This window comes from Scyliorhinus torazame, chromosome 4 (assembly GCF_047496885.1).
Source record: "Scyliorhinus torazame isolate Kashiwa2021f chromosome 4, sScyTor2.1, whole genome shotgun sequence".
Taxonomy (NCBI): Eukaryota; Metazoa; Chordata; class Chondrichthyes; order Carcharhiniformes; family Scyliorhinidae; genus Scyliorhinus; species Scyliorhinus torazame.
In genome coordinates, this window is record NC_092710.1 from 348,914,217 (window position 1) to 348,935,951 (window position 21,735).

The 21,735-nt window shown below is 51.1% G+C and overlaps 1 protein-coding gene across 1 annotated transcript in view; it reads right to left on the reverse strand.

The window, feature by feature from the left end:
• LOC140411509 (dynein axonemal heavy chain 6-like) overlaps window positions 1-21,735 on the reverse strand; it is a 1,703,852-nt gene that overhangs the window by 145,015 nt on the left and 1,537,102 nt on the right. Inside the window, exon 65 of the mRNA XM_072500595.1 lies at window positions 21,356-21,496. Coding sequence (XP_072356696.1) covers window positions 21,356-21,496 — 141 coding nt within the window. The remainder of the gene's footprint in view (window positions 1-21,355; window positions 21,497-21,735) is intronic.

Genomic DNA, 21,735 nt, shown 5'->3' on the forward strand with positions numbered 1-21,735 from the left:
ACTCCCCGATCCCTCCTGATAATCTCCCAAACCCGTCCACTCTAATCCCTCTCTCCCATTCACTCCCCGTACCTTCCTGATAATCTCCCAAACCCGTCCACTCTAATCCCACTCTCACATTCAATCCCCTGTACCCTCCTGCTAATCTCCCAAACACGTCCACTCTAATCCCACTCTCCCATTCACTCTCCCCTACCCACCTGATAATTTCCCAAACCCGTCCACTCTAATCCCATTCTCCTGTTCAATCCCCGTACCCTCCTGATAATCTCCCAAACCCGCACATTCTAATCCCACTCCCCTATTCACTCCCCCATACCGTCCTGACAATCTCCCAAACCCGTCAACTCTAATCCCACTCTCCCATTAACTCCCCCATACCCTCCTGATAATCTCCCAAACCCGTCCACTCTAATCCCACTCTCCCATTCACTACCCCCTACCCTCCTGATAATCTCCCAAACCCGCCCACTCGAATACCACTCTCCCATTAACTCCCCCATACTCTTCTGATAAACTCCCAAACCCGTCCACACCAATCCCACTCTCCCATTCACTCCCCGTACCCTCCTGATAATCTCCCAAACCCGTGCACTCTAATCCAACTCTCCCCTTCACTCCATGTACCCTCCTGATAATCTCCCAAACCCGTCCACTCTAATCCCACTTTCCTATTCACTCCCCGAACCCTCCTGATAATCTCCCAAACCCGTCCACTCTAATCCCACTCTCCCATTCACTCCCCGTACCCTCCTGATAATCTCCCAAACCCGTGCACTCTAATCCAACTCTCCCCTTCACTCCCCGTACCCTCCTGATAATCTCCCAAACCCGACCACTCTAATCCCACGCTCCCATTCACTCCCCCCTAACCTCCTGATAATCTCCCAAACCCGTCCACTCTAATCCCACTCTCCTATGCACACCCCATACCCTCCTGATAATCTCGCAAGCCCGTCCACTCTCATCCCACTCACCCATTCACTCTCCCATACACTCCTGATAATCTCCCAAACCCATCCACTCTAATCCCACTCTCCTATTCACTCCCCCTACCCTCCAGATAATCTCCCAAACCCGTCCACTCTAATCCCACTCTCCCATTCACTCCCCGTACCCTCCTGATAATCTCCCAACCCCGCCCACCCTAATCCCACTCTACTATTCACTCCCCCATACCCTCCTGATAATCTCCCAAATCCGTCCACTCTAATTCCAGTCTCCTATTAACTCCCCGTACCCTCCTGATAATCTCCTAAACCCGTCCACTCTAATCCCACTCTCCCATTCACTCCCTGTACCCTCCTGATAATCTCCCAAACGCGTACACTCTAATCCCACTCTCCCATTCACTCCCCCATACTCTCATGATAATCTCCCAAACCCGTCCACTCTAATCCCACTCTCCCATTCACTCCCCCATACTCTCCTGATAAACTCCCAAACCCGTCCACACCATTTCCACTCTCCCATTCATTCCCCGTACCTTCCTGATAATCTCCCAAACCCGTCCACTCTATCCCATTTTCCTATTCACTCCCCCGTACCCTCCTGATAATCTCCCAAATGCGTCCTCTCATCCCACTCTCCCATTCACTCTCCCCTACCCACCTCATTATCTCCCAAACCCGTCCACTCTAATCCCACTCTCCCATTCACTCCCCGTACCCTCCTGATAATCTCCCAACACCGTCTACTCTAATCCCACTCACTCCCCCGTACCCACCTGATAATCTCCCAAACCCGTCCACTCTCATCCCACTCTCCTATTCACTCCGCCATACCCTCCTGATAATCTCCCAAACCCGTCCACTCGAATCCCACTCTCCTATTCACTCCCCTTACCCTCCTGATAATCTCCTAAACCCGTCCACTCTAATCCCACTCTCCTATTCACTCACCCGTACCCTCCTGATAATCTCCCAAACCCGTCCACTCTAATCCCACTCACCTATTCACTCCCCCCTTACCTCCTGATAATCTCCCAAACCCGTCCACTCTCAAACCACTCTCCCATTCACACCCCGTACCCTCCTGATAATCTCCCAAACACGTCCATTCTAATCCCACTCGCCCATTCAGTCTCCCGTAATCTCCTGATAATCTCCTAAACCCGTCCACTCTAATCGCACTATCCCATTCACTCCCCGTACCCTCCTGATAATCTCCCAAACCCTTGCACTCTAATCCCACTCTCCCATTCACTCTCCCGTACCCTCCTGATAAACTCCGAAACCCGTCCACTCTCATGCCACTCTCCTATTTTCACTCCCCCCTACCCTCCTAATAATCTCCCAAACACGCCCACTCTATTCCCACTCTCCTATTCCCTCCCCCCTAACCTCCTGATAATCTCCCAAACCCGCCCACTCGAATCCCACTCTCCCATTCACTCTCCCATACCCTCCTGATAATCTCCCAAACCCGTCCACTCTAATCCCACTCTCCTATTCACTCCCCGTACCCTCCTGATAATCTCCCAAACCGATCCACTCTAATCCCACTCTCCCATTCACTCCCCCATACCCTCCTGATAATCTCCCAAACCCGTCCACTCTAATCCCATTCTCCTGTTCACTCCCCGATCCCTCCTGATAATGTCCCAAACCCGTCCACTCTAATCCCACTCTCCTATTCACTCGCCCCTAGCCTCCTGATAATCACCCAAACCCGTCCAGTCTAATCCCACTCTCCCATTCACTACCCCATACTCTCCTGCTAAACTCCCAAACCCGACCACTCTAATCCCATTCTCCTGTTCACTCCCCGATCCCTCCTGATAATGTCCCAAACCCGTCCACTCTAATCCCACTCTCCCATTCACTCTCCCATACCCTCCTGATAATCTCCCAAACCCGTCCACTCTAATCCCACTCTCCTATGTACACCCCATACCTCCTGAAAATCTCCCAAACCCGTCCACTCTCATCCCACTCACCCATTCACTCTCCCCTACCCACCTGATAATCTCCCAAACCCGTCCACTCTAATCCCACTCTGCTATTCACTCCGCCATACCTCCTGATAATCTCTCAACCCCATCCACTCTAATCCCACTCTCCTATTCACTCCCCCTACCCTCCTGATAATCTCCCAAACCCGTCCACTCTAATCCCACGCTCCCATTCACTCCCCGTACCCTCCTGATAATATCCCAACCCCGTCCACTCTAATCCCACTCTCCTATTCACTCCCCCGTACCCTCCGGATAATCTCCCAAACCCGTCCACTCTAATCCCACTCTCCTATTCACTCCCCCATACTCTCCTGAGAATCTTCCAAACCCGTCCACTCTAATCCCACTTTCCTCTTCACTCCCCGAACCCTCCAGATAATCTCCCAAACCCGTCCACTGTAATCCTACTCTCCTATTCACCCCCCGTACCCTCCTGATAATCTCCCAAACCCGTCCACTCTAATTACACTCTCCTATTCACTCCCCATGAGCCTCCTGATAATCTCCCAAACCCGTCCACCCAAATCCCACTCTCCCATTCACTCCCCCATACTCTCCTGATAATGTCCCAAACCCATCCACTCGAATCCCACTCTCCCATTCACTCGCCATACCCTCCTGATAATCTCCCAAACCCGTCCACTCTAATCCCACTCTCCCATTCACTCCCCCACACTCTCCTGATAATGTCCCAAACCCGTCCACTCTAATCCCACTCTCCAATTCATTCCCCCCTACCCACCTGATAGTCTCCCAAACGCATCCACTCTAATCCCACTTTCCTATTCACTCCCTCATACCCTCCTGAGAATCTTCCAAACCCGTCCACTCTAATTCCACTCTCCTATTCACTCCCCATGAGCCTCCTGATAATCTCCCAAACCCGTCCACCCAAATCCCACTCTCCCATTCACTCCCCGAACCCTCCTGATAATCTCCCAAACCCATCCACTCTAATCCCACTCTCCAATTCATTCCCCCCTACCCTCCTGATAATCTCCCAATCCCGTCCACTCTCATCCCACTCTACCATTCACTACCCGTACCCTCCTGATAATCTACCAAACCCGTCCACTCTAATCCCTCTCTCCCATTCACTCCCCGTACCTTCCTGATACTCTCCCAATCCCGTCCACTCTAATCCCACTCTCCCATTCAATCCCCTGTACCCTCCTGCTAATCTCCCAAACACGTACTCTCTAATCCCACTCTCCCATTCACTCTCCCCTACCCACCTGATAATTTCCCAAACCCCTCCACTCTAATCCCATTCTGCTGTTCAATCCCCGTACCCTCCTGATAATCTCCCAAACCCGCACATTCTAATCCCATTCCCCTATTCACTCCCCCATACCGTCCTGATAATCTCCCAAACCCGTCCACTCTAATCCCACTTTCCTATTCACTCCCCGAACCCTCCTGATAATCTCCCAAACCCGTCCACTCTAATCCCACCCTCCCACTCACTCCCCCATACCCTCCTGATAATCTCCTAAACCTGTCCACTCTAATCCCACTCTCCTATTCACTCCCCATACCTTCCTGATAATCTCCTAAACCCGTCCACTCTAATCCAACTTTCCTATTCACTCCCTGAACCCTCCTGATAATCTCCCAAACCCATCCACTCTAATCCCACTCACTCCCCGTACCCTCCTGATAATCTCCCAAATCCGTCCACTCTCATCCCACACTCCCATTCACTCCCCATGAGACTCCTGATAATCTCCCAAACCCGTCCACTCTAATCCCACTCTCCCATTCACTCCCCCATACTCTCCTGATAAACTCCAAAACACGTCCACACCAATCCCACTCTCCCATTCACTCCCCGTCCACTCCTGATAATATCCCAAACCCATACAGTCTAACCCCACTTTCCTATTCACTCCCCGAACCCTCCTGATAATCTCCCAAACCCGTCCACTCTAATCCCACTCTCCAATTCATTCCCCCCTACCCTCCTGATAGTCTCCCAAACCCATCCACTCTAATCCCACTCCACTATTCACTCCCCCAGACCGTCTTTATAATCTCCCAAACCCGACCACTCAAATCCACTTCCCTATTCACTCCCCGAACCCTCCTGATAATCTCCCAAACCCGTCCACTCTAATCCCACTCTCCTATTCACTCCCTAATACCCTCCTGATAATCTCTCAAACCCGTCCACTCTAATCCCACTCTCCCATTCACTCCCCAGATAATCTCCCAAACCCGTCCACTCCAGTCCCACTCTCCCATTCACTCCCTGTAACCTTCTGATAACCTCCCAAACAGTCACTCTAATCCCACTCTCCCATTCGCACCCCGTACCCTCCTGATAATCTCCCAAACCCGTCAACTCGAATCCCTCTCTCCCGTTTACTCCCCGTACCTTCCTGATAATCTCCCAAACCCGTCCACTCTAATCCCACTCTCTCATTGACTCCCCCATACTCTCCTGATAATTTCCCAAACCCGTCTACTCTAATCCCACTCTGCTATTCACTCCGCCCTACCCTCCAGATAATCTCCCAAACCCGTCCACTATAATCCCACTCTCCTATTCACGCGCCCCTAGCCTCCTGATAATCTCCCAAACCTGTCCACTCTAATCCCACTCTCCCAGTCACTCCCCCATACAATCCTGATAATCTCCCAAACCCGTCCACTCTAATCCCACTCTCCCATTCAATCCCCTGTACCCTCCTGCTAATCTCCCAAACACGTCCACTCTAATCCCACTCTCCCATTCACTCTCCCCTACCCACCTGATAATTTCCCAAACCCGTCCACTCTAATCCCACTCTCCCATTCACTACCCCATACCGTCCTGATAATCTCCCAAAACTGTCCACTCTAATCCCACTCTCCTATTCACTCCCCGTACCCTCCTGATAATCTCCCAAACCCGTCCACTCTAATCCCTCTCTCCCATTCACTCCCCGTTCATTCCTGATAATCTCCCAAACCCGTCCACTCTAATCCCACTCTCCAATTCATTCCCCCCTACCCACCTGATAGTCTCCCAAACGCATCCACTCTAATCCCACTTTCCTATTCACTCCCTCATACCCTCCTGAGAATCTTCCAAACCCGTCCACTCTAATCCCACTTTCCTCTTCACTCCCCGAACCCTCCAGATAATCTCCCAAACCCGTCCACTGTAATCCTACTCTCCTATTCACCCCCCGTACCCTCCTGATAATCTCCCAAACCCGTCCACTCTAATTCCACTCTCCTATTCACTCCCCATGAGCCTCCTGATAATCTCCCAATCCCGTCCACCCAAATCCCACTCTCCCATTCACTCGCCATACCCTCCTGATAATCTCCCAAACCCGTCCACTCTAATCCCACTCTCCCATTGACTCCCCCATACTCTCCTGATAATTTCCCAAACCCATCCACTCTAATCCCACTCTCCCATTCACTCGCCATACCCTCCTGATAATCTCCCAAACCCGTCCACTCTAATCCCACTCTCCCATTCACTCCCCCATACTCTCCTGATAATGTCCCAAACCCGTCCACTCTAATACCACTCTCCAATTCATTCCCCCCTACCCACCTGATAGTCTCCCAAACGCATCCACTCTAATCCCACTTTCCTATTCACTCCCTCATACCCTCCTAAGAATCTTCCAAACCCGTCCACTCTAATCCCACTTTCCTATTCACTCCCCGAACCCTCCTGATAATCTCCCAAACCCGTCCACTCTAATTCCACTCTCCTATTCACTCCCCATGAGCCTCCTGATAATCTCCCAAACCCGTCCACCCAAATCCCACTCTCCCATTCACTCCCCGAACCCTCCTGATAATCTCCCAAACACGTCCACTCTAATCCCTCTCTCGCATTCACTCCACGTTCCTTCCTGATACTCTCCCAAACCCGTCCACTCTAATCCCATTCTGCTGTTCAATCCCCGTACCCTCCTGATAATCTCCCAAACCCGCACATTCTAATCCCACTCCCTTATTCACTCCCCCATACCGTCCTGATAATCTCCCAAACTCGTCCACTCTAATCCCACTTTCCTATTCACTCCCCGAACCCTCCTGATAATCTCCCAAACCCGTCCACTCTAATCCCACTCTCCCATTCACTCCCCCATACCCTCCTGATAATCTCCCAAACCTGTCCACTCTAATCCCACTCTCCTATTCACGCCCCGTACCCTCCTGATAATCTCCCAAACCCATCCACTCTAATCCCTCTCTCCCATTCACTCCCCATACCTTCCTGATAATCTCCCAAACCCGTCCACTCTAATCCAACTTTCCTATTCACTCCCCGAACCATCCTGATAATCTCCCAAACCCGTCCACTCTAACCCCACTCTCCTATTCACTCCCCGTAACCTTCTGATAACCTCCCAAACCCGTCACTCTTATCCCACTCTCCCATTCGCACCCCGTACCCTCCTGAGAATATCCCAAACCCGTCCACTGTAATCCTACTCTCCTATTCACCCCCCATACCCTCCTGATAATCTCCCAAACCCGTCCACTCAAATCCCACTCTCCCATTCACTCCCCATACCCTCCTGATAATCTCCCAAACCCGTTCACTCTAATCCCACTCTCCCACTCACTCCCCGTACCCTCCTGATAATCTCCCAAACCCGTGCACTTTAATCCCACTCTCTGATTCACTCCCCGTACCCTCCTGATAATCTCCCAAACCCGTCCACTCTAATCCTACTCTCCCATTCACTCCCCCATACTCTCCTGATAAACTCCCAAACCCGTCCACTCTAATCCCACTCTCACATTCACTCTCCCATACCCTCATGATTATCTCAAAAAACCGTCCACTCTCCCATTCACGACCCGTACCCTCCTGATAATCTCCCAAACCCGTCCACTCTAATCCCACTCTCCAATTCATTCTCCCCTACCCTCCTGATAATCTCCCAAACCCGTCCACTGTAATCTTACTCTCCTATTCACCCCCCGTACCCTCCTGATAATCTCTCAAACCCGTCCACTCTATTCCCACTCTCCCATTCACTCCCCCGTACCCTCTTGATAATCTCCCAAACCCGTCCACTCTAATCCCACTCTGCCATTCACTCCCTGTACCCTCCTGATAATCTCCCAAACCCGTCCACTCTAATCCCACTCTCCCATTCACTACCCGTACACTCCTGATAATCTCCCAAACCCGTCCACTCGAATCCCACTCTCCCATTCACTCCCTGTACCCTCCTGATAATCTCCCAAACCCGTCCACTCTAATCCCACTCTCCCATTCACTCCCCATACCCTCCTGATAATCTCCCAAACCCGTCCACTCTAATCCCACTCTCCTATTCACTCCCTGTACCCTCCTCATAATCTCCCAAACCCGTCCACTCCAGTCCCACTCTCCCATTCACTCCCCGTAACCTTCTGATAACCTCACAAACCCGTCACTCTAATCCCACTCTCCCATTCGCACCCCGTGCCCTCCTGATAATCTCCCAAACCCGTCCACTCTAATCTCACTCTCCCATTCACTCCCCCTACCCTCCTGATAATCTCCCAAACCTGTCCACTCTAATCCCACTCTCCCATTCACTCCCCCATACTCTCCTGATAACCTCCCAAACACGTCCACTCTAATCCCTCTCTCGCATTCACTCCCCGTACCTTCCTGATACTCTCCCAAACCCGTCCACTCTAATCCCATTCTGCTGTTCAATCCCCGTACCCTCCTGATAATCTCCCAAACCCGCACATTCTAATCCCACTTTCCTATTCACTCCCCGAACCCTCCTGATAATCTCCCAAACCCGTCCACTCTAATCCCTCTCTCCCATTCACTCCCCATACCTTCCTGATAATCTCCCAAACCCGTCCACTCTAATCCAACTTTCCTATTCAATCTCCGAACCATCCTGATAATCTCCCAAACCCGTCCACTCTAACCCCACTCTCCTGTTCAATCCCGGTACCCTCCCGATAATCTCCCAAACCCATCCACTCTAATCCCACTCTCCTATTCACTCCCCGTAATCTTCTGATAACCTCCCAAACCCGTCACTCTAATCCCACTCTCCCACTCACTCCCCGTACCCTCCTGATAATCTCCCAAACCCGTGCACTTTAATCCCACTCTCTGATTCACTCCCCGTACCCTCCTGATAATCTCCCAAACCCGTCAACTCTAATCCCACTCTCCCATTCACTCCCCCATACTCTCCTGATAAACGTCCAAACCCGTCCACACCCAATCCCACTCTCCCATTCACTCCCCGTACACTCCTGATAATCTCCCAAACCCGTCCAGTCTAACCCCACTTTCCTATTCACCTCCCGAACCCTCCTGATAATCTCCCAAACCCGTCCACTCTAATCCCACTCCACTATTCACTCCCCCAGACCGTCTTGATAATCTCCGAAACCCGACCACTCAAATCCACTTTCCTATTCACTCCCCGAACCCTCCTGCTAATCTCCCAAACCCGTCCACTCTAATCCCACTCTCCTGTTCAATCCCGGTACCCTCCTGATAATCTCTCAAACCCGTCCACTCTAATCCCACTCTCCCATTCACTCCCCTGATAATCTCCCAAACCCGTCCACTGTAATCCTACTCTCCTATTCACCCCGTACACTCCTGATAATCTCCCAAACCCGTCCACTCTAATCCCACTATTCCATTCACTCCCCGAACCCTGCTGATAGTCTCCGAAACCCGTCCACTCTAATCCGACTCTCCTATTCACTCCCCGAACCCTCCTGCTAATCTCCCAAACCCGTCCACTCTAATCCCACTCTCCTGTTCAATCCCAGTACCCTCCTGATAATCTCTCAAACCCGTCCACTCTAATCCCACTCTCCCATTCACTCCCCTGATAATCTCCCAAACCCGTCCACTGTAATCCTACTCTCCTATTCACCCCGTACACTCCTGATAATCTCCCAAACCCGTCCACTCTAATCCCACTATTCCATTCACTCCCCGAACCCTGCTGATAGTCTCCGAAACCCGTCCACTCTAATCCGACTCTCCTATTCACTCCCCGAACCCTCCTGTTAATCTCCCAAACGAGTCCACTCTAATCCCACTCTCCTGTTCAATCCCCGTACCCTCCTGATAATCTCCCAAACCAGTCCACTCTAATCCCACTCTCCCATTCACTCTCCCATACACACCTGATAATCTCCCAAACCCGTCCACTCTAATCCCACTCTCACATTCACTCTCCCATACCCTCATGATTATCTCAAAAAACCGTCCACTCTCCCATTCACGACCCGTACCCTCCTGATAATCTCCCAAACCCGTCCACTCTAATCCCACTCTCCAATTCATTCTCCCCTACCCTCCTGATAATCTCCCAAACCCGTCCACTGTAATCTTACTCTCCTATTCACCCCCCGTACCCTCCTGATAATCTCTCAAACCCGTCCACTCTATTCCCACTCTCCCATTCACTCCCCCGTACCCTCTTGATAATCTCCCAAACCCGTCCACTCTAATCCCACTCTGCCATTCACTCCCTGTACCCTCCTGATAATCTCCCAAACCCGTCCACTCTAATCCCACACTCCAATTCACTCTCCCGTAGCCTCCTGATAATCTCCCAAACCCGTCCACTCTAATCCCACTCTCCCATTCACTACCCGTACACTCCTGATAATCTCCCAAACCAGTCCACTCTAATCCCACTCTCCCATTCACTCCCTGTACCCTCCTGATAATCTCCCAAACCCGTCCACTCTAATCCCACTCTCCCATTCACTCCCCATACCCTCCTGATAATCTCCCAAACCCGTCCACTCTAATCCCAATCTCCTATTCACTCCCCGTACCCTCCTCATAATCTCCCAAACCCGTCCACTCCAGTCCCACTCTCCCATTCACTCCCCGTAACCTTCTGATAACCTCACAAACCCGTCACTCTAATCCCACTCTCCCATTCGCACCCCGTGCCCTCCTGATAATCTCCCAAACCTGTCCACTCTAATCCCACTCTCCTGTTCAATCCCCGTACCCTCCTGATAATCTCCCAAACCCGTCCACTCTAATCCCAGTCTCCTGTTCAATCTCCGTACCCTCCTGATAATCTCCCAATCCCGTCCACTTTAATCCCACTCTCCCATTCACTCTCCCATACACACCTGATAATCTCCCAAACCCGTCCACTCTAATCCCACTCTCACATTCACTCTCCCATACCCTCATGATTATCTCCAAAAACCGTCCACTCTCCCATTCACTACCCGTACCCTCCTGATAATCTCCCAAACCCGTCCACTCTAATCCCACTTTCCAATTCATTCTCCCCTACCCTCCTGATAATCTCCCAAACCCGTCCACTGTAATCTTACTCTCCTATTCACCCCCCATACCATCCTGATAATCTCCCAAACCTGTCCACTCTAATCCCACTCTCCAATTCATTCCCCCCTACCCTCCTGATAGTCTCCCAAATTCATCCACTCTAATCCCACTCTCCTATTCACTCCCCCATACCCTCCTGATAATCTCCCAAACCTGTCCACTCTAATCCCACTCTCCCATTCACTCCCCCATACTCTCATGATAATCTCCCAAACCCGTCCACTCTAATCCCACTCTCCCATTCACTACCCCATACCCTCCTGATAATCTCCCAAACCTGTCCACTCTAATCCCACTCTCCCATTCACTCACTGTACCCTCCTGATAATCTCCCAAACCCGTCCACACGAATCCCACTCTCCCATTCACTCCCCGGACCTTCCTGATAATCTTCCAAACCCGTCCACTCTAATCCAAGTTTCCTATTCACTCCCTGAACCCTCCTGATAATCTCCCAAATTCATCCACTCTAATCCCACTCCCCTATTCACTCCCCCAGACCGTCCTGATAATCTCCCAAACCCGTCCACTCTATCCAATTTTCCTATTCACTCCCCGAACCATCCTGAAAATCTCCCAAACCCATCCACTCTAATCCCACTCCCCTATTCACTCCCCCAGACCGTCCTGATAATCTCCGAAACCCGTCCACTCTAATCCCACTCTCGCATTCACTCCCCGATTCCTCCTGCTAATCTCCAAAACACGTCCACTCTAATCCCACTCTCCCATTCACTCTCCCCTACCCACCTGATAATTTCCCAAACCCGTCCACTCTAATCCCACTCTCCTATTCACTCCCCCTACCCACCTGATAATCTCCCAATCCCGTCCACTCTAATCCCACTCTCCCATTCACTCCCCCGTACCCTCCTGATAATCTCCCAAACCCGTCCACTCTAATCCCACTCTCCTATTCACTCCCCGTACCCTTCTGATAATCCCACAAACCCGTCCACTCTAAACCCACTCTCCCATTCACTCCCCGATCCCTCCTGATAATGTCCCAAACCCGTCCACTCTAATCCCACTCTCCTATTCACTCGCCCCTAGCCTCCTGATAATCTCGCAAACCCATCCACTCCAATCCCACTATCCCATTCACTCCCCGTACCTTCCTGATAATCTCCCAAACCCGTCCACTCTAATCCCTCTCTCCCATTCACTCCCCGTACCTTCCTGATAATCTCCCAAACCCGTCCACTCTAATCCCACTCTCCCATTCACTCTCCCCTACCCACCTGATAATTTCCCAAACCCGTCCACTCTAATCCCATTCTCCTGTTCAATCCCCGTACCCTCCTGATAATCTCCAAAACCAGCACATTCTAATCCCACTCCCCTATTCACTCCCCCATACCGACCTGAAAATCTCCCAAACCCGTCCACTCTTATCCCACTTTCCTGATAATCTCCCAAACCTGTCCACTCTAATCCCACTCTCCCATTCACTCCCCCATACCATCCTCATAATCTCCCAAACCTGTCCACTCTAATCCCACTCTCCAATTCATTCCCCCCTACCCTCCTGATAGTCTCCCAAATTCATCCACTCTAATCCCACTCCCCTATTCACTCCCCCAGACCGTCCTGATAATCTCCCAAACCAGTCCACTCTAATCCCACTCTCCCATTCACTACCCCATACCCTCCTGATAATCTCCCAAACCTGTCCACTCTAATCCCACTCTCATATTCACTCGCCCCTAGCCTCCTGATAATCTCCCAAACCCGTCCACACCAATCCCACTCTCCCATTCACTCCCCGGACCTTCCTGATAATCTTCCAAACCCGTCCACTCTAATCCAAGTTTCCTATTCACTCCCTGAACCCTCCTGATAATCTCCCAAATTCATCCACTCTAATCCCACTCCCCTATTCACTCCCCCAGACCGTCCTGATAATCTCCCAAACCCGTCCACTCTAATCCCACTTTCCTATTCAATCCCGGTACCCTCCTGATAATCTCCCAAACCCGTCCACTCCAGTCCCACTCTCCCATTCACTCCCCGTAACCTTCTGATAACCTCCCAAACCAGTCACTCTAATCCCACTCTCCCATTCGCACCCCGTACCCTCCTGATAATATCCCAAACCCGTCCACTGTAATCCTACTCTCCTATTCACCCCCCGTACCCTCCTGATAATCTCCCAAACCCGTCCACTCTAATCCCACTCTCATATTCACGCGCCCCTAGCCTCCTGATAATCTCCTAAACCCGTCCACTCTAATCCCACTCTCCCATTCACTCCCCCATACACTCCTGATAAACTCCCAAACCCATCCACTCCAATTCCACTCTCCTATTCACTCCTCCATACCCTCCTGATAATCTCCCAAACCTGTCCACTCTAATCCCACTCTCCCATTCACTCCCCCATACTCTCATGATAATCTCCCAAACCCGTCCACTCTAATCCCACTCTCCCATTCACTACCCCATACCCTCCTGATAATCTCCCAAACCCGTCCACTCTAATCCAAGTTTCCTATTCACTCCCGGAACCCTCCTGATAATCTCCCAAACCCATCCACTCTAATCCCACTCTCCAATTCATTCCCCCCTACCCTCCTGATAGTCTCCCAAATTCATCCACTCTAATCCCACTCCCCTATTCACTCCCCCAGACCGTCCTGATAATCTCCCAAACCCGTCCACTCTAATCCCACTTTCCTATTCAATCCCGGTACCCTCCTAATAATCTCCCAAACCCGTCCACTCTAATCCCACTCTCCTATTCACTCCCTCATACCCTCCTGATAATCTCCCAAACCCGTCCACTCTAATCCCACTCTCCAATTCACTCCCCGTAACCTTCTGATAACCGCCCAAACCAGTCACTCTAATCCCACTCTCCCATTCGCACCCCGTACCCTCCTGATAATATCCCAAACCCGTCCACTGTAATCCTACTCTCCTATTCACCCCCCGTACCCTCCTGATAATCTCCCAAACCCGTCCACTCTAATCCCACTCTCATATTCACGCCCCGTACCCTCCTGATAATCTCCCAAACCCGTCAACTCTAATCCCATTCTCCCATTAACTCCCCCATACCCTCCTGATAATCTCCCAAACCCGTCCACTCTAATCCCACTCTCCCATTCACTACCCCCTACCCTCCTGATAAACTCCCAAACCCGTCCACACCAATCCCTCTCTCCCATTCACTCCCCGTACCTTCCTGATAATCTCCCAAACCCGTCCACTCTATCCCATTTTCCTATTCACTCCCCGAACCATCCTGATAATCTCCGAAACCCGTCCACTCTAATCCCACTCTCGCATTCACTCCCCGATCCCTACTGATAATCTCCCAAACCCGTCCACTCTAATCCCACTCTCCTATTCACGCGCCCCTAGCCTCCTGATAATCTCCCAAACCTGTCCATTCTAATCCTACTCTCCCATTCACTCTCCCCTACCCACCTGAGAATCTTCCAAACCCGTCCACTGTAATCCTACTATCCTATTCACTCCCCATGAGCCTCCTGATAATCTCCCAAACCCGTCCACCCAAATCCCACTCTCCCATTCACTACCCCATAGACTCCTGATAATCTCCCAAACCTGTCCACTCTAATCCCAGTCTCCTATTCACTCCCCGTACATTCCTGATAATCTCCCAAACCCGTCCACTCTAATCCCACTCTCCAATTCATTCCCCCCTACCCACCTGATAGTCTCCCAAACGCATCCACTCTAATCCCACTTTCCTATTCACTCCCTCATACCCTCCTGAGAATCTTCCAAACCCGTCCACTCTAATCCCACTTTCAATTCACTCCCCAAAGGGTCCTGATAATCTCCCAAACCCGTCCACTCTAACCCCACTCTCCTATTCACTCCCCGAACCCTCCTGATAATCTCCCAAACCCGTCCACTGTAATCCTACTCTCCTATTCACCCCCCGTACCCTCCTGATAATCTCCCAAACCCGTCCACTCTAATCCCACTATCCTATTCACTACCCATGAGCCTCCTGATAATCTCCCAAACCCGTCCACCCAAATCCCACTCTCCCATTCACTCGCCATACCCTCCTGATAATCTCCCAAACCCGTCCACTCTAATCCCACTCTCCCATTCACTCCCCCATACTCTCCTGATAATCTCCCAAACCGATCCACTCTAATCCCACTCTCCAATTCATTTCCCCCTACCCTCCTGATAGCCTCCCAAACCCGTCCACTCTAATTCCACTCTCCTATTCACTACCCCATACTCTCATGATAATCTCCCAAACCCGTCCACTATAATCCCACTCTCCCATTCACTCCCCCCTACCATCCTGATAATCTCCCAAACCCGTCCACTCTAATCCCACTCTCCCATTCACTCCCCGAACCGTCCTGATAATCTCCCAAACCCGTCCACTCTAATCCCACTCTACCATTCACTACCCCATACCCTCCTGATAATCTCCCAAACCCGTTCACACTAATCCCAGTCTCCCATACCCTCCTGATAATCTCCCAAACCCGTCCACTCTAATCCCACTCTCCAATTCATTCCCCCCTACCCTCCTTATAGTCTCCCAAACCCATCCACTCTAATCCCACTCCACTATTCACTCTCCCATACCCTCCTGATAATCTCCCAAACCTGTCCACTCTAATCCCACTCTCCCATTCACTCTCCCATACCCTCCTGATAATCTCCCAAACCCGTCCACTCCAGTCCCACTCTCCCATTCACTCCCCGTACCCTCCTGATAATCTACCAAACCTGTCCACTCTAATCCCACTCTTCCATTCACTCCCCGTACCCTTCTGATAATCTCCCAAACCCGTCCACTCTAATCCCTCTCTCCCATTCACTCCCCGTACCTTCCTGATACTCTCCCAAACCCGTCCACTCTAATCCCACTCTCCCATTCAATCCCCTGTACCCTCCTGCTAATCTCCCAAACACGTACTCTCTAATCCCACTCTCCCATTCACTCTCCCCTACCCACCTGATAATTTCCCAAACCCGTCCACTCTAATCCCATTCTGCTGTTCAATCCCCGTACCCTCCTGATAATCTCCCAAACCCGCACATTCTAATCCTACTCCCCTATTCACTCCCCCATACCGTCCTGATAATCTCCCAAACCCGTCCACTCTAATCCCACTTTCCTATTCACTCCCCGAACCCTCCTGATAATCTCCCAAACCCGTCCACTCTAATCCCACTCTCCCATTCACTCCCCCATACCCTCCTGATAATCTCCCAAACCTGTCCACTCTAATCCCACTCTCCTATTCACTCCCTGAACCCTCCTGATAATCTCCCAAACCCATCCACTCTAATCCCACTCTCCAATTCATTCCCCCAGACCGTTCTGATAATCTCCCAAACACGTCCACTCTAATCCCACTCTCCTGTTCAATCCCGCTACCCTCCTGATAATCTCCCAAACCTGTCCACTCTAATCCCACTCTCCCATTCACTCCCCATACACTCCTGATAATCTCCCAAACCCGTTCACTCTAATCCCACTCTCCCATTCACTCCCCATACACTCCTGATAATCTCCCAAACCCGTGCACTTTAATCTCACTCTCTGATTCACTCCCCGTACCCTCCTGATAATCTCCCAAATCCGTCCACTCTCATCCCACACTCCCATTCACTCCCCATGAGCCTCCTGATAATCTCCCAAACCCATCCACTCTAATCCCACTCTCCCATTCACTCCCCCCTACCCTCCAGATAGTCTCCCAAACCCATCCACTCTAATCCCACTCCACTATTCACTCCCCCAGACCGTCTTGATAATCTCCCAAACCCGACCACTCAAATCCACTTTCCTATTCACTCCCCGGTACCCTCCTGATAATCTCCCAAACCCGTCCACTCTAATCCCACTCTCCCATTCACTCCCTGTAACCTTCTGATAACCTCCCAAACAGTCACTCTAATCCCACTCTCCCATTCGCACCCCGTACCCTCCTGATAATCTTCCAAACCCGTCCACTGTAATCCTACTCTCCTATTCACCCCGTACCCTCCTGATAATCTCCCAAACCCGTCGACTCTAATCCCTCTCTCCCGTTTACTCCCCGTACCTTCCTGATAATCTCCCAAACCCGTCCACTCTAATCCCACTCTCACATTGACTCCCCCATACTCTCCTGATAATTTCCCAAACCCGTCCACTCTAATCCCACTCTCCTATTCACTCCGCCCTACCCTCCAGATAATCTCCCAAACCCGTCCACTCTAATGCCACTCTCCTGTTCACTCCCCGAACCCTCCTGATAAACTCCCAAACCCGTCCAATCTAATCCCACTTTCCTGTTCAATCCCCGTACCCTCCTGATAATCTCCCAAACCCGTCCACTCTAATCCCACTCTCCCATTCACTCTCCCATACACACCTGATAATCTCCCAAACCCGTCCACTCGAATCCCACTCTCACATTCACTCTCCCATACCCTCATGATTATCTCCAAAAACCGTCCACTCTCCCATTCACTACCCGTACCCTCCTGATAATCTCCCAAACCCGTCCACTCTAATCCCACTCTCCCATTCACTCCCCGAACCCTCCTGATAATCTCCCAAACCCGTCCACTCTAATCCCACTCTCCAATTCATTCTCCCCTACCCTCCTGATAATCTCCCAAACCCGTCCACTAATCTTACTCTCCTATTCACCCCCCGTACCCTCCTGATAATCTCTCAAACCCGTCCACTCTATTCCCACTCTCCCATTCACTCCCCCGTACCCTCTTGATAATCTCCCAAACCCGTCCACTCTAATCCCACTCTCCCATTCACTCCCTGTACCCTCCTGATAATCTCCCAAACCCGTCCGCTCTAATCCCACTCTCCCATTCACTACCCGTACACTCCTGATAATCTCCCAAACCGGTCCACTCTAATCTCACTCTCCCATTCACTCCCTGTACCCTCCTGATAATCTCCGAAACCCGTCCACTCTAATCCCACTCTCCTATTAACTCCCCGTACCCTCCTGATAATCTCCAAACCCGACCACTCTAATCCCACACTCCCAATTCACTCCCCATGAGCCTCCTGATAATCTCCCAAACCCGTCCACTCTAATCCCACTCTCCCATTCACTCCCCATACTCTCCTGATAACCTCCCAATCCCGTCCACTCTAATCCAACTCTCCTGTTCAATACCCGTACCCTCCTGATAATCTCCCAAACCCGTCCACTCTAATCCCACTCTCCTGTTCAATCTCCGTACCCTCCTGATAATCTCCCAAAGCCGTCCACACCAATCCCACTCTCCCATTCACTACCCGTACCCTACTGATAATCTCCCAAACCCGTCCACTCTAGCCCCTCTCCCATTCACTCCCCGTACCTTCCTGATAATCTCCCAAACCCGTCCACTCTAATCCCACTCTCCTATTTTCACTCCCCCCTACCCTCCTAATAATCTCCCAAACACGTCCACTCTAATCCCACTCTCCTATTCACTCCTCCCTAACCTCCTGATAATCTCCCAAACCCGTCCACTCTAATCCCACTCTCCTATGCACACCCCATACCCTCCTGATAATCTCCCAAGCCCGTCCACTCTCATCCCACTCACCCATTCACTCCCCGTACCTCCTGATAATCTCCCAAACCCGTCCACTCTAATCCCACACTCCCATTCACTCCACATTAGCCTCCTGATAATCTCCCAACCCCGTCCACTCTAATCCCACTCTCCCATTCACTCCCCCCGTACCTTCCTGATAATCTCCCAAACCCGTCCACTCTAATCCCACTCTCCCATTCACTCCCCGTACCCTCCTGATAATATCCCAAACCCATCCACTCTAATCCCACTCTCCAATTCACTCCCCGTATCCTCCTGATAATCTCCCAAACCCGTCCACTCTAATCCCACACTCCCATTCACTCCCCCATACTCTCCTGATAATCTCCCAAACTCGTCCACACCAATCCCACTCTCCCATTCACTCCCCCATACTCTCCTGATAATCTCCCAAACCCGTCCACTCTAATCCCTCTCCCCCATTCATTCCCCGTACCTTCCTTATAATCTCCCAAACTCATCCAGTGAATCCTACAGTCCCATTCACTCCCCGTACCCTCCTGATAATCTCCCAAACCCGTCCACTCTAATCCCAGTCTCCCATTCACTCCCCGTACCGTCCTGACAATCTCCCAAAGCCGTCCACTCCAATCCCACTCTCCTGTTCAATCCCCGTACCCTCCTGATAATCTCCCAAAGCCGTCCACTCTAATCCCACTCTCCCATTCACTCCCCTATACTCTCCTGACAATTTCCCAAACCCGTCCACTCTAATCACACTCTCCTATTCACTCCCCCCTACCCTCCTGATAATCTCCCAAACCCGTCCACTCTAATCCCACTCTCCCATTCACTCTCCCATACACACCTGATAATCTCCCAAACCCGTCCACTCTCATCCCACTCTCCCAATCACTCCCCCATACCCTCCTGATAGTCTCCCAAACCCATCCACTCTAATCCCAGTCACCCATTCACTCCCCCGTACCCTCCTGATAATCTCCCAAACCCGTCCACTCAGATCCCACTCTCATATTCACTCCCCCATACCCTCCTGATAATCTCCCAAATCCGTCCACTCTAATCCCACTCTCCCATTCACTCCCCCATATTCTCCTGATAAACTCCCAAACCTGTCCACACCAATCCCACTCTCCCATTCACTCCCCGTACCCTCATGATAATCTCACAAACCCGTCCACTCTAATCCCACTCTCCCATTCACTCCCCCATACTCTCCTGATAAACTCCCAAACCCGTCCACTCTAATCCCTCTCTCCCATTCACTCCCCGTACCCTCCTGATAATCTCCCAAACCCGTCCACTCTCCTGAATTTCTATACCCATCCACTCTAATCCCAAACACGTCCACTCTAATCCCACTCTCCCATGCACTCCCCGTACCCTCCTGATAATCTCCCAAACCCGTCCACTCTAATCCCACTCTCTCTCCCGTACCCTCCTGATAATCTCCCAAACCCGTCCACTCTAATCCCACTCTCCTGTTCACTCCCCTTACCCTCCTGATAATCTCCCAAACCCGTCCACACCAATCCCACTCTCCCATTCACTTCCGCGTACCCTCCTGATAATCTCCCAAACCCGTCCACTCTAATCCCACTCTCCCATTCACTCCCCGTACCCTCCTGATAATCTCCCAAACCCATCCACTCTAATCCCACTCTCCTATTCACTCCCCCCTCCCCTCCTGATAATCTCCCAACCCCATCCACTCTAATCCCACTCTCCTATTCACTCCCCCCTCCCCTCCTGATAATCTCCCAAACCCGTCCACTCTAATCCCAATCCCCATACCCTCCTGATAATCTCCCAAACCCGTCCACTCTAATCCCACTCTCCCATTCACTCCCCGCACCCTCCTGGTAATCTCCCAAACCCGTCCACTCTAATCCCCCTCTCCTTCTCAGACTCATACCTTCTCACTAACTCCCTTTCTTGTCCATTCTCTTTCACCCTCTCTCTCGCTCTCACTCTCTCTTTCACTCGTTCACTCTCACTCTCTGCCTTTCAGGTTCCCTCAGTAAAACTCATTCTCTGTCTTTTTGTCTGCCACTTTCACACTCTCTCTTCCTCAATCTCTTTTTCTGCCTTTCTCAAAAGTCTCTTCTACTTGTTCTGTCTCTTTTAGCACACTCTGATCCTCATACTCCCTTTCTGCATCACCCTCACTCTCTCTGAAATGCTCTATCTCTCTTTCTCTATCACTCTCACTCGATCTAACCCTTCGTTCCACTCACTCTCCCTGTTTTGGTCACTCTGTTTCCCATTTTTATTTACTCCACTTCTCTGTTTGCCTTCCCTCTCTCTTCATCTCCCTCTGTCTGTTCTATTCATTCTCTCTACCTCCCTCAGCTTTCTGTACCACACAAACTGCAGTTGTTCATGAAGGCAGTTCACCGCCGAGGGCAATTAGGGCCTGGTGATAAAGACTGGCATTGCAAGCAATGATTCAGTCCAATGAAAGAATAAAAATGCACACTCTGATTCACTCTCCTGCTAGAACACCGTCAGGAGCCTAACAGGTCAGTAGTTTGAAAAGACGGCACCTTTTCATTGCCAAGAGCTGTGATCAGGGCTGCGGCCCGAGATATTCGCTTCAAGGTGAGCAGTTTGCGATTGGCCAGGGCCTCCTTTTGCTCCACAGTTTCATGGAAGAGCTGCTGTAACGACTGCTGATGATCTTCAACCTGTGGGACCCAAACAGAAGGGGAACGTTGTTATGGGCCAGGGTTTAGAAAACTCCAAAGTATATCAAGGTGTTCACCTGACCTACAACAGTTTCTAGATTTTGGTTATGAGGGGCACACGGGCCTACCTTTCAGGTGTTATTCAACAGAGGCTTTAAGCACTTTTAATCCAAAACAACGTTTATTCAACAAATTCAGTTAACATTTTTATAAACACACACAGTAAGCATTCTTATCAA